General features: G+C 37.9%; 1 protein-coding gene across 1 annotated transcript; it reads left to right on the forward strand.

The window, feature by feature from the left end:
- Nucleotides 1-5,120: 5,120 nt before the first annotated feature.
- LOC116335538 (cytochrome c oxidase assembly factor 3 homolog, mitochondrial) lies at nt 5,121-9,451 on the forward strand. Its single transcript, XM_031759263.2, has 2 exons — nt 5,121-5,347; nt 9,187-9,451. The coding sequence occupies exons 1-2, from the start codon at nt 5,179-5,181 to the stop codon at nt 9,291-9,293; spliced, it is 276 nt and encodes a 91-aa protein (XP_031615123.1). The 5' UTR covers nt 5,121-5,178; the 3' UTR covers nt 9,294-9,451.
- The last annotated feature ends 3,552 nt before the right edge of the window (nt 9,452-13,003 follow it).

The raw sequence follows: 13,003 nt of genomic DNA on the forward strand, positions 1-13,003 counted from the left end.
ATATCTCACTATTTTTGACTTTTCTGAGCCTGTCAAGTCCTTCTTTTGACCCATTTTGCCAAAGGAAAGAAAGTTGCCTAATAATTATGCACACCTGATATAGGGTGTTGATGTCATTAGACCACACCCCTTCTCATTACAGAGATGCACATCACCTAATATGCTTAATTGGTAGTAGGCTTTCGAGCCTATACAGCTTGGAGTAAGACAACATGCATGAAGAGGATGATGTGGACAAAATACTCATTTGCCTAATAATTCTGCACTCCCTGTATAGTTCATATATTGGGTTTCTCTCAGCTTTTCATAAAGGTTCACACACAGGAAACTGTCATGAAAGCTAACAAATAACAAATAACAAAACAATGAAGGCACAAGGAAATTAAACTGGGAAACACTAAACTGATAGAACACACAGCTGGAAGAATGATGGCGATCGACAGCAGACAGGAGGAGACACAGACAATGTTTACACAAAAGGGAAATCGGGGCAGAGAGGAAACACCTGGGGAACACGGCTGAAGTCTGACTGACAAGACAGGGGAAGTAGAAGTAAACATAATTCACAGAGGACAAGAGAATATCACATTAAAAGAGGAAACAGCAAAATACTCAGTGAGACTAAATACAGAGAGTGAGGGACAGAGGGAGAGCGAGAGCGAAATGGAGACAAGACAGAGACTTGACACACAGAGGCAAGACCAAAAGAAATAGGACAGGAAAGGGGACAAAACTCTGCAATAACAACTTGCATCAGGGCTCTGAAAACACAACATAAGAATCACATAATTCCCCAAAGAGTAAACAAGACCAAACGATGCAAAACACATAATACAAAACAAACTTAAAACACTGGGTCAAAGCCCAGGACCATGAAAGAAACATGTTGATAATTAACACTTACACAATCTATTAACTTCATCTTACTAATGATGGTCCAATAGTCCGTTGACTTGTGGGGTGACATTATCTTCTTTCCTTTCATAAAGGACGGTTTAGTGTATTCTTTGATAAAGGAGGTAATAAGCAAGGGTTGAATAACCTCTTTATCTCTAGCATAGTAATCTAGTAATAAATACAAGTGGCTTTTATTATGGCTGCAGCCCAGATACCTCCTGGTCTTTTCACTCAGATAGGAGCCCTCTTGGTTAAATGTTTGACCACGTTTAGTTTCAACATCTGATCTGTCTGCTGAACCCCTCATCTTTGCTCTCTTGATATGCTCAGTAAAAGAAGCAATTAGCAAGTGAAACCTCAAAATTTAGAAAAGATGAGGATCTTCTGAGTTGATCAAAAACTTGTTGCTTATGTATCCATTTTAAACAGAGACAGCTACTTATGTAAACACACCACTACATCATCCAGTAAGTGCTAAAATCTTCTCTGGAAATTCCCTAGGTGTACATTGGAATTTTTTATGGTTTTATTTTATTATTGGTGGTGTACACAGCTGTAGAACTTTATAAGTTAACCCTTGTTTGTGTCAGACAAGCAAAGAACAATTTCACCGAAGAGCCCATTGTCAACCTGAATTTGTAAATGAGGCTGTGGATACTCTGTGTGATTCATCAGCTACAACAGAAGGAAACTCTTTCTATCACATTGATCCGTCACACCATAGAGCCAATGGAATGCAATGTCTGCCACTTAGCAAAGAATCTTATTTTCTTTCAAGATACAGTTGTAACAAACTTAAATAAAAACCTTTTATTTAGTAGGATATGCTAAATTCACAATCTGAAGGCCAACTCTAGCAGAGAACTTATGGAGAAGTTAAACGAGCAGCTCAGTACTATCAATAAATGCTTCAGGATCAACATCTTTTCTTTTTACATTTTTAAAAATAATCTGTACTTGCCCAACCAGATTTTTGTAAATAGAAAGTCAGTTTTATGTATTGAAGTGTATTTGTGATTAGTCACAAAAACACAAGACAAAGAAAAAATCTTCCCCCAAAGGTTCTTCAAACTCTTAAACCACTTGAAACTAAGCTCAAGGATAAATACAGTGAGGGAGAAAATACAGAAAAGAATATAAAGACTAAACAACCCCCAAATCAGATAGAATATTTAACCCTTGTAATGTCCTCGGGATTCCCAAACACTTGTTTGCCATGCACGTGGAGTAATTTTTGACCCGAGGACAACACAGCGGTTAAATAACAAAACTTAAAATCAAATCTTAAAAGCTGGGCCATGACACAGGACATGATAGTGTGTGTGTTTTTTTTTTCTTAATCCTAACTCCCGTATATCTTTAAAATAAAACTGTGAGAAGTAAAATGCACAAAATGTTGAATTTATGAAAACTTATACAAATCAAAACGTATATATTCAAACTGATATTTAATGAATGAAGGTTTGTCTTACCTAGGTGCCACACCATTGCTTTCTCTGCCTCTCCTTTATTGTCTCTTTCCTTGCACAAAGCTTTCAAATATTGTGAAGTCCTATTAACAGAGAGGACCCAAAATGATACAATGCATGTTGATGGCAAAAATTCAGTCACAAACCTTTATTTTATGCTTTTACATTTTTATGCGACTTTACAGAAATCCTCAAGCAAGCTAGTCAATCTAGGATGTCAACACCACTAGATACACTGCTTCTTCCTAATCAAACCAAACTGGCAAACTAGATATGTGTCTAATGAAGGTCTAACCTTGGTTGTAAAATGTTGTTTACTATATATCTAAGTTTTATCTATGCATTTATTTTGTTATCCATTTTCAACACTAGTGATTTTTTTTCTCTGAAATTTTTTGAGCTTGTTGTATTGCGGATGCTATTTTCAACTAATTTGTTGAAAAGTTAAAAAGAAGGTGAAATAAAATAGAAATCAAGTTGTGTTGTGCTGTGTTGTTATTTTTATACAAGTTTCATTCTAATATTTTTATTTGAATCTCTTTAGTCTACTTTGAATAATTGAAACCATTGCAACGATTCTATTTATTAAAAAAAAAAAAACACTGCAAATTAGTATTAGTGTTCTTTTATGCAGTAGCAGCACTTCTGGATAAAACAGAAGACAGCGATGCTATACACACGTCACCAGCCTTGCTGCTACTGACATCTAGTGGTTCTTTGGGGTATTGTATAACGGGGCGATCGTGGCTCAAGAGTTGGGAGTTCGCCTTGTAATCGGAAGGTTACCGGTTCGAGCCCCGGCTCGGACAGTCTCGGTCGTTGTGTCCTTGGGCAAGACACTTCACCCGTTGCCTACTGGTGGTGGTCAGAGGGCCCGGTGGCGCCAGTGTCCGGCAGCCTCGCCTCTGTCAGTGCGCCCCAGGGTGGCTGTGGCTACAACGTAGCTTGCCATCACCAGTGTATGAATGTGCGTGTGAATGGGTGAATGACTGGATATGTAAAGCGCTTTGGGGTCCTTAGGGACCATAAAAGCGCTATATAAATACAGGCCATTTACCATATATATTGCGATTGACAAACCCCACTCCGATCCAGCAGGTGGCGGTATGAAATACTGTCTGGTTTTTAAGAAGAGTAAGGTACAGGGGGTAATCACAGAAGTAGAACAGTGGTCATATAAGTGGGGGTTTAAATTCTCAGTAGATAAGACTAGGCTGCTAACTGTTCAGCCAGCAAAGCAATGGTTTTTACAAGGAAAAGAGTTGGGGATGAAATCAAAGTCAGATTATATGAACAAGAATGAGAAAGGGTAAAACATTTTAAATTTCTGGGGTTATGGTTTGATGAAAGGGTAACATCGACAGTACATATTCAGAAATTAATAGACAAATACAAGAAACTGTTAAATATAATGAGGTGCTTAGTGGGAACTAAATGGGGGGGCTGATATGAAATCTTTAAAAGCTGCCAGAACAAGTCTTCATAAGTTAGATAGTATCCAAGACTGCACAGGTGCATTCAAAACAGCCTCAACAGCAGCAGTAAAGGTAGAAGTGGGAGAAATGCCATTGAATTACTGGGCAAGTTTACAAGGACATGGTAAAGATCATCCAACAAAAACTATTTTCCACCCCTGCTGGGAAAAAAAGAAAAGATAATTGAAGATCTTTGGGTGGACAGTGGGACAGAAAGCGGTTGAACTTACTCTGGATAAGATCAACATGAGTCAGACAGTTACGTTGCCTACAATACCACCTTGGATACTCCCTGATGCAGTAGTAGATTTCACACTATTGAGAAAAAAATCAACAAGGATAGGGTTTTTATCTTAAATTCACATACAGTGCAGGAATATATTAATCAGTCAGTTATGTCAAAATATACACAGCATTTATTGTTCCTGAATTTAATATCAAAGTAAGGAAAAGGATCAGTGATGATTTATCAGTGTACACTGAGAAATGGTTTCAATACTGTTAGCTGTCCGGTGGATTCAAGATGCAACACCACTAAGATCTGTGATATGTTCAGACTCAAGTTTATTACTGGCTAGTTTGCAAGACAGTCACTCAGACTGCAGAGCTGACATTCTGATAGAGATCCACCAAACATTATCCACAATTACTATGATGGGGCTTATGGCAGACAGAACAGCAAAGGAAGCAACAAAGAGACCGATGGTGGATATGGATATCAGTGGGACAGAGATCAAAAGTAGAATATGGCACAAAATGAAAGAAAGGTGCCAAAAGCAATGGAAGGAAGAGAGGAAAGGGCGATGCTTTTACAGAATCCAAAGGAAAATAGAAGAAATTAGAAGCACAGGAACAAACAGGAAAGAGGAAACGGTTATATCGCCACTTAGATTTGGACACACCAGTTTGAATAACACGTTGTTTTTAATGGGGAAACACCGTACAGGGGAGTGTGACTGCAGTAGAGAACAGGAAACAGAACATGTTTTATTGCATTGTCAGAAATATGATGCTGAAAGAAGATAACTGATCAAAAAGCTTGGCAATAAGAAAGTGAAATTGGACTTGGTTGACTTATTTCGTAAGAGCTTGAGAAGTGAAAGTTATCAGATCATATTTTGGTTTTTAAAGCAGACTCATTTGTTTGGGAGGATTTGAATGTTTTTTGTTGTTTTGTTTTTTTTTTTCTGTCATTAAGGTCCACACTCCACACCAGTTGGTGGCGGTAATGCACCATTTTGCTGTTTGCCAACCGCAAATGAACAATACAAGGAAGAATTAGAGCCGTTCCGGTTCACTGGACACTCCTCTCGAGCAGCAGACGATCCAAAGAAGTCATGTCTAAGGAAGGAGCAGAAGGAGCTGCTAAACCCAGACTAACAGCGGCGGAGGAACAACTCCTCCGCCACCGAAAGAACCTCGACTTCTGGAAGAAAAATGCAGCCCGGATCCGAACCCGCAACCTGCTGACAGGCTTGTCTATAGGAGCTTTTGTGGTCGGCATCTGTATCCTTCACAGGTCGCTTAAAGAATGAATGGCAGGAGTGTTTGGGTGTTTAGACTAAGAACAGTCCATGTGTTCTGCACTCCTTAGAGAAAGGAGAGAGGTGAGGTTAAACAAGAACACTTGTTTACAGACCCCGTGATGGGAAGTGCAGAGCAGTTCACAGTAAGTCATTAATGCGTGGGACTGCAAATTCAGCTTAAAAAATGTAAATATTACACTTTATTAAACATACAGTCTGTTTAGCAGAGTTGATCATCAGACTTGTTAAAGAAACTGAGTGCACTTTATTATTTATTTATAACCCAGTACAACATAACTATAAATAATGTACAGACCAAGGGCGTAGATTTGGTTTTGGCATTGGTGGGGACGGGTGTTTCAACCACCGAACCCTGCCCTGTTTCTTTTTTTTTTTCCTTTTCGTCTTTGCTTCTTGATAAAAAAGAAGAAATATACTTGCCTACATATGCTATTCTACATGCTATTAAACCATTTAAAATTACAATTCATAGTTTTATATGTGAATTATATAATGTTAAATTACGATTAAACGAATGACTGACTAAGTATTTTAGGCTTTAGTTTACTTCAGCCATATTCCATATAAATCAGGTATCATACAAAAATAAAAATAGCTTCAAATACAGTCAAGACAATAAAAGAATATGACTTTAAGGACTTAAATGTGGAATGGAGCGATTTCGCAGGTCTTTCCTCCCCAGACTCCACAACAAAGACTTTTGCAGCTGATCAAACACACACATGTGCAATAAGACGTTGTAAGTTGTATTTTTAATCAGTTGTATATAACATTTGTATTCTATTTTTATCCTAATGTATATTTTATTCTATTTTTTTTCTACTATTTTATTCTATTCTGTACAGTTGTGTACAGTATATTATTCTTATTGTATTCTAATTTTTGCTATATAACTTTGCACTGTCCACTTTCTGCTGTGACAAAATGAAAGGTAATCTTATCTTAACACGATTATTTCAGTTATAGTACACCAACTTCTCTTATACATTAGCACTAAGGGAACACTAAATGAACTGGTGGTTTTTGTCGATAAAACTCATCTAAGATGACCACAAAATTATTATTCTGTGCTTGATGTGCCTCACCTTTGGCCCTGGCTTTTCCCCTCTGGCTGCACTAGGACATATTGCCACCTGATAAAATAACACATTGATTCGTGCCATATAAAAAGTGAGACATGTCAATTCAGATTCTTTGTCAAATCTACACTAATCAATCAATTTACATCAGCAGCCTAACAATTGTAGTGCAAACTGCACTACAAGGTGGAATATTTGCAAAATCATGACTACCTCATGATATTTTGTCTCAAAAATTAACCCTATGAATATGTCAGTACCATTAGGATGAAATTATTGTGTCACCAACATTTTAACGTTAGACATATAAAAGCCTCTGTAAACTAATATCCTGGCTTGCTCGAGGCTGCCGTTTTCTCTGACAGTTTCAATCAAAATTAGAAATGCTACTCTGAGACTGAGAGAACTAATAGTGCTGCCTGTTGTGCAGTTAGTTTCCAAAACACGTTATTCATGGTTGCATACAATTTTAGACTGATGTGGGCCAAAGCCTAGCATAGCCTGTAACGTTATTATGACGGACACATTTTATGAGTGAACTTGGCTTTAAGTGACTTACAGGTTTCTTTGAAAAATACTTTCTTATATCAGGTTCTTCCTTTTTGCTGCCATCCTCCTCTCCTCCTTGCAGGTCCTCGCAGCGCAGGTTTGCCGCTGCTAAAACTAAACAGAGCTCCCTGAAAGGCTTCGCCAATCACATTGGCCATATTTGTCACATGAGGTAGGACTCCAGTAGAGAATGTAATTTAACTCTTTCTGCGCCACAGGTGAATGAGACGCTGACAGATCTTTTTTTTCTTTCTGTCGGTTTTTTTTTTTTTTGCAAGAAGCGATCAAATTATTGGTGGGGACATGTCCCCTCCGTCCATGCCAAATCGACGCCCTTGGTACAGACAGCATAACAAATGTTATTTGTTATTGAAACTGATCCTTTAAAAGAGTCCACATGGGGCAACATTTTATATTCTGTGAATACATTTAATTTAAGGATAAGTCACCACATTCTGTTTTTATTTCTTTTTAACCTGTTAAAAAACAAACAATGTTGTACTTTGATTTATGCACGAGAAAGGAACACAGTATGAAAATATTAAATCTCTAACTGGACACAATGACTTTTGCTACTGATGAGAAATCACCGAACGTTGTTTTAAAGCTTCAGATTTCTAGTGATACATGTGAAATGTCGTAGTTCAGGGGATCAGACGGATAACCTGACAGCTGTCCACAACGTCTTAACGGCAAAGTGTAGGTAGTCATGAACAAAATCATCCTGCCCTAAACACGTGACATGATGTGAGTCTTGCCCTCTTCGTGTTAAAGGGCAGGTGAGGCAGTGTTGTGTTTTTGTGTTATGATAACACACAAAAAAAATGTAGCTATGTCAGTCCTGGTGCAAGCCCCCTGCAGTACATCTTAATAAATAAGTAAAACATTTTTAGTTACATTTTAATAAAAGGTTCAGTAATCTATTAACCTTTAATGTTCCAATTCAGGGGTATCAAACATAAGGCGCAGGGGCCAAAACTGGCCTGGTAAAGAATTTAATGGTAAATGGACTGATTCTTATATAGCGCTTGCCTACTCTCCCGGAGTACTCAAAGTGCTGTATACAACATGCCTCCTTCACCCTTATTCATACAAGCACTTCTAAACTCAAGTGAAAATTAACAAACATTCACACAGTGATGAACGCATCGGAGGGCAACTTTGGGTTAGTATCTTGCCCAAGGATATTTGGCATGCAGACTGGGGAAGCCAAGGATCGAACCACCAACCTTGTAGCTGATCTGCTCTACCACCTGAGCCACAGCCACTCTGGCTCCATTGGAGAGTTTTGGAAAAGGAGGGCATAGATTTTGAACTTTTAACTGTAGTTTCACAACTTTATGTTTACTGATAAACCTTTAGCTGTTTTAGCTACATCAGTGTAATATGTTTAACAAAAGAATGATGGGAACGTTTATGTTTTTTCTACTATCCGCTATAGAAATATAAAAACTATAGAAAGGAGAAAAAAAACGTTTTCTGTCAATAAATTAAAAAAACCTATGATACTTTTTGTTTTATATTTACAGGACAGTCTGGAACTGTTCATATTTATTTCTTATAATTTAAGTCCGGAAAATCATGCTGACAGATTTATTTCATTTACTACAGCAGCATTTCTTTATTAAGATTTTAAGAATTACAAGTGTATTTAGGCTTCTTTACACTGACAGAAAGAGGAGTTTCACTGGTCCAGCCCACTTAAAATCAAAGTGGGCTGTTTCTGGCCCATCATGTAAAATGGCTGGGACATACCTGTTCTAATTACTTCCTCCAGTCCAGTAGGTGCAGTTAATGGAAAAAAAAAAAATATAATTATAATATAAACTTTACAGGAAAATAAACCAAGAAATAATGGTTGATTTGGAATAATGAGAGAACATGTCTCACTTGGCTGTGACACTGCATGTAGATCAATTTTATTTTATTTTTTATTTAAAATCGACTGTGGTTTTTGTTGTAGAGCCCCAAATAGGTTTGGGGCTCTACAACAAAAATAGGTTTGAGCCCCTAAACCTAACTGTAATGCACCTTAAAGGTTGCTAACTGTTCAGCCAGCAAAGCAGTCTAAAATGACGATGCTTTGGGTTTGAGGGTTTCCAGTTAAAACACGAGTTAAACTACACACATGGCTCTTTTAATGTGTTTCCTTTAACCTGCAGTTTTCCAGTTAGCTACACCATCCTGTCTGTGAAACAGGAGAGAATTGTGGAGGAACTGGATGAGGAAGCTCGGATCCACATCATCAGAGGGCCACGGACTGGTGCCAACTCCTGACACAGGAGCTCGCCTGGACTGGGCTTTCTGGCCCCTTAATACAGGTGGAGAAGTTTACACGTGGATGCTGGAGGGATCACGGCTCATACACGGACGTTACAATGTTTCTGGTTCCTTTTCTGTTTGGAAAGAAATAAAAGTATATATAATCATTAATATATATTTCTGATCAGTTTTCTGTATTACTGTAAGCCTTAAGGTGCTATGAGGAAAAAACACTGATGCCCATCTATGTGCCGATAAATTCAAAATTTATTTTAAAATTAAATAGTTAACATAGAAAAAGGTTTCAGTTCATTCATATTTCAGTTTATGTAGTCCAGATTATAGCATTATAGTTATCGTATATCAGTGACATAGAACAGTAGAAAGTTGCCCAGGAAATCTAAAGAATTCAATTTTCAAGAGAAAAATGATCAATGTTTTCTTAAAATTATACAGATATGGTAAATGGACTGGTTTGTACATAGCACTTTTCTGCTCTACCTGAGCAAAGTGAATCATTCGCACAAGCACTTTTTTCTATACTTAAATGCTTTCTATCAAACATTCACAAACATTCATATTCTGGTGGATGCATCTAAGGGCAACTTGGAATTAGTATCTTACCCAATATTTGGCGTGCAGACTGGAGCAGCCAGGGATTAAACTACCAACCTTCTGATTAGCAAGTGACTTGTGCTGCCTCAGCCACAGCCACCCCAATATATTTATGTAAGATCCCAGTTTTGTGTATGAAAATTAAAGCCCATAGCTCAGTCAACAAGCATCTTAACTTCCACAAATTTGTTGTAGGCATAGCTACCTGTATTCGGTTTGCAAGCAAACCTGCTGATGTCAGCAAAATATCTAAATGTTCATGACTGCACTGTAAGAAATATGAGCTGTATGCCATTTGTGTATGCATAGCCTAATGTGAACTCGATTTCTGTCGCCATGTGTTGTAAGCTCATTCATTCAGGTTTCCTAAAAATCTAGGACAAAGTGCTCTGGGTTTAGGTCAGCTGATCTGCTCATCACATGCCCCATACTTGAATTATACAGTCATGTGACTCAGTGCAGTCCTTTGAAAAACTTAAGCACATCCCATAATTGAGGAGTGTGCAGGACTACCTTTAGAATAGAATAAAATTGCTCTTTTTTGTCATTGTCCATGTACAATAAAACTGTGCAGGAAACACAATTGGTAAGATAACAGGAATAAATAACAAACAAGAGCAAGGCACACATTAAAAGGAAAGGTTGCAAAGGACTTGGACTGTATAGTGTCTGTGTGTGAGTGGACTGAGGGATGAGGGTTTGAACTCCATCATACACACACGAATGGAAATAAACTCACTATGGTGAATAACAAACCAAGGTTAATGGAATCATAATATATCTGTTTATCAAATACAATGACAATGAGGCATGGAAGGATTTGAATCATGGAAACTTAACATTCAAACTGGCTTATAGGCATCATGATGTTTAAAAATACACTGCTCAAAAACCCCCCACAAAGATGTCAGATCTCACTAGTGACTCATGCTGGATCTCTATACTGATATTGACTGGGTATAATGTGTTAGGAACAAAAAGGATCATTTGATGGAAATGATCAACCTACAGATGGTTGAATTCAAAGACACCCCAAAAATCAAAGTGAAACAAATTATGCCGCAGGTTCATCTATTTTGCCAAAAAATGTTACTTAGTAGTTTGTATGGCCCCCATCTGCTTGTATGCCTGCCTGACAACGTCACGGCACAGGTGGTGTCTTGGGGAATCTACTCCCAGATCTGGACGAGGGGATCCCTGGACAGTTTGAGGTGCAACCTGATGAAGGGCCTGAAAAGTTGTACTGGATTTGGGTCAGCCGGGCGTGGAGGTTTGTCAGTGAAACTGCCTGCATACTTTCTCCACATGCAGCCAAATGCGCCAGGGTAGGGTCAAATTAAACCTGCTCTCATCTGTAAAAAGCACCTGGTGCCAGTGGTGGACCTGCCGATTTTGGTATTCTATGATAAATACCAGTCAGATTCCACAGGTTTTGAGTCATTTTGTAACTGATTAATTCGGCACTGTAGCAATCAGAATTATTGTCTGAAGGACAAGAAAAATGCCTACAGATTTATTTTCCCAAATGCATCATTACAGCTTTTTCCATACTGGTCAATTTGATAGTCATAGTTTGTTCCATCTACTTTTAAGTTATTACAGTCAGAACACACAGGACTGGGGACAGGAGAGAGAAAGACGAAGAAAATAGAAGTTGGGAAGAAACTCAACAGAAGGAGCGGGAAAGAAAAACAGGAGAAGAGAGTAATAAATAGGAGGAGAGAAAAGACGCTAAATCTGTTTGATCACCTGCTAGAAAAAAATCAAGCAAAAAGAAAGCAACAAACAACATAAGCACAAATTACAGTAAATATTAAATATTGAATTTTACTGAGCAGCACACAAGACCGACAACACGATATATTCAGAGGCAGCAGCCAACCAGGATACTGTGTGTCTGTGAGTATCTGTTCATACATAGGTGTGTACAAACAGGTACTCAGGTGTGATCACCTGTGTGTGTGTAAGTGCACTTGTATTCACAAGGTTTCTCCATGTAGCTGTCTAATAGTAGGTGTGGGGAGCCATAGCCCTGCCCCCCAGGACATGAAACAGGCATGGAGGAGATCCAGGCCCCAGAGGCCTCTTTGTTAACCTTTATTTGAAGATAATAATAATTATTTATATTTCCACAATAAGAATGAAATAAATTAATGGCAATAAATGAATCACAACTAAAAAACATAGAGTGAGTTTCACTTCAATTTTTAGACGTCTGTCCTGTAGCTGTTTTTAAAGTTGTTTTTAGATTTTTAAAGCAGACATAGTTGATAACATGTAATCATCTGCTATCATTAAAGCAAAAATATTGCTAACAGGAGGTGGTGGAGATTAAAAAATAAAAAGTTGACCTTATTGTTTTAACATCAATCAAACATAAAAAGACCGACTTTTGATAATTTTCTGTCAGTAAGGAGTGACAGTCTGCAGCACATGATCCCTGAAGGTTATAGGAAGGCACTAAGTAAATATCCAGAACATTCAACTGAATGAATTCTCATGAAAGATGATCCAGTACCTCAAAACGACACATTTGAATGCTGCTGCTTTGTATCCTGATCGAATTGCAGAACAATTTAAATGACTTCTGGGATAGCACGTCAGAGCTATCAATCAATTTCATTAAGGACATCGGTGGCAGGTTTTGCATGGACTTCTGAATCACCACTGGCCTCTTTTTGGATTTGATTTAGAGGGATCATAACCAGAGTGAATTTCTCCGCTTATATCTGCCAAGGTAAGTGCTGCTGTACAAACAGGTCTGATGAGTCAAACAGAGGAAGACACTGTGTGATCGCCACATAAGTCTTTATCAGTTTGGCTGATTACAGTTTAAATCTGCTGAAACTGTGTATTAAAAACAGCTTAACTTTCTGAGACTAGCATGTATGCATCTACCACTCATTCTCTTAATTTTTTTAGTCATTAACAGCACTTTCTTGAAATGATTATTGTGGGGTAAGTATACTTCTTACTTGTTTAAAATATTGAGCAATGGTTTGCCATCGCATCGACTAAAAAAGTACTTTGATAATGTTACTGTAAATCACTGTAATTTACAGTAACATTTCCCTTCTGCTGCTGTGGAACGCCCAGCAAAATGTTTCAGT

Source organism: Oreochromis aureus, linkage group 4, assembly GCF_013358895.1.
Source record: "Oreochromis aureus strain Israel breed Guangdong linkage group 4, ZZ_aureus, whole genome shotgun sequence".
Classification (NCBI taxonomy): domain Eukaryota; kingdom Metazoa; phylum Chordata; class Actinopteri; order Cichliformes; family Cichlidae; genus Oreochromis; species Oreochromis aureus.

What these genes read in the sequence shown, in the direction of transcription:
- LOC116335538 (XM_031759263.2), top strand. Translation starts at nt 5,179, where the DNA reads ATGTCTAAGGAAGGAGCAGAAGGAGCTGCTAAACCCAGACTAACAGCG. An exon ending in AGCTTTTGTGGTCGGCATCT is followed by an intron (nt 5,348 to 9,186) that starts GTATCCTTCACA and finishes GCAGTTTTCCAG; the next exon opens with TTAGCTACACCATCCTGTCT.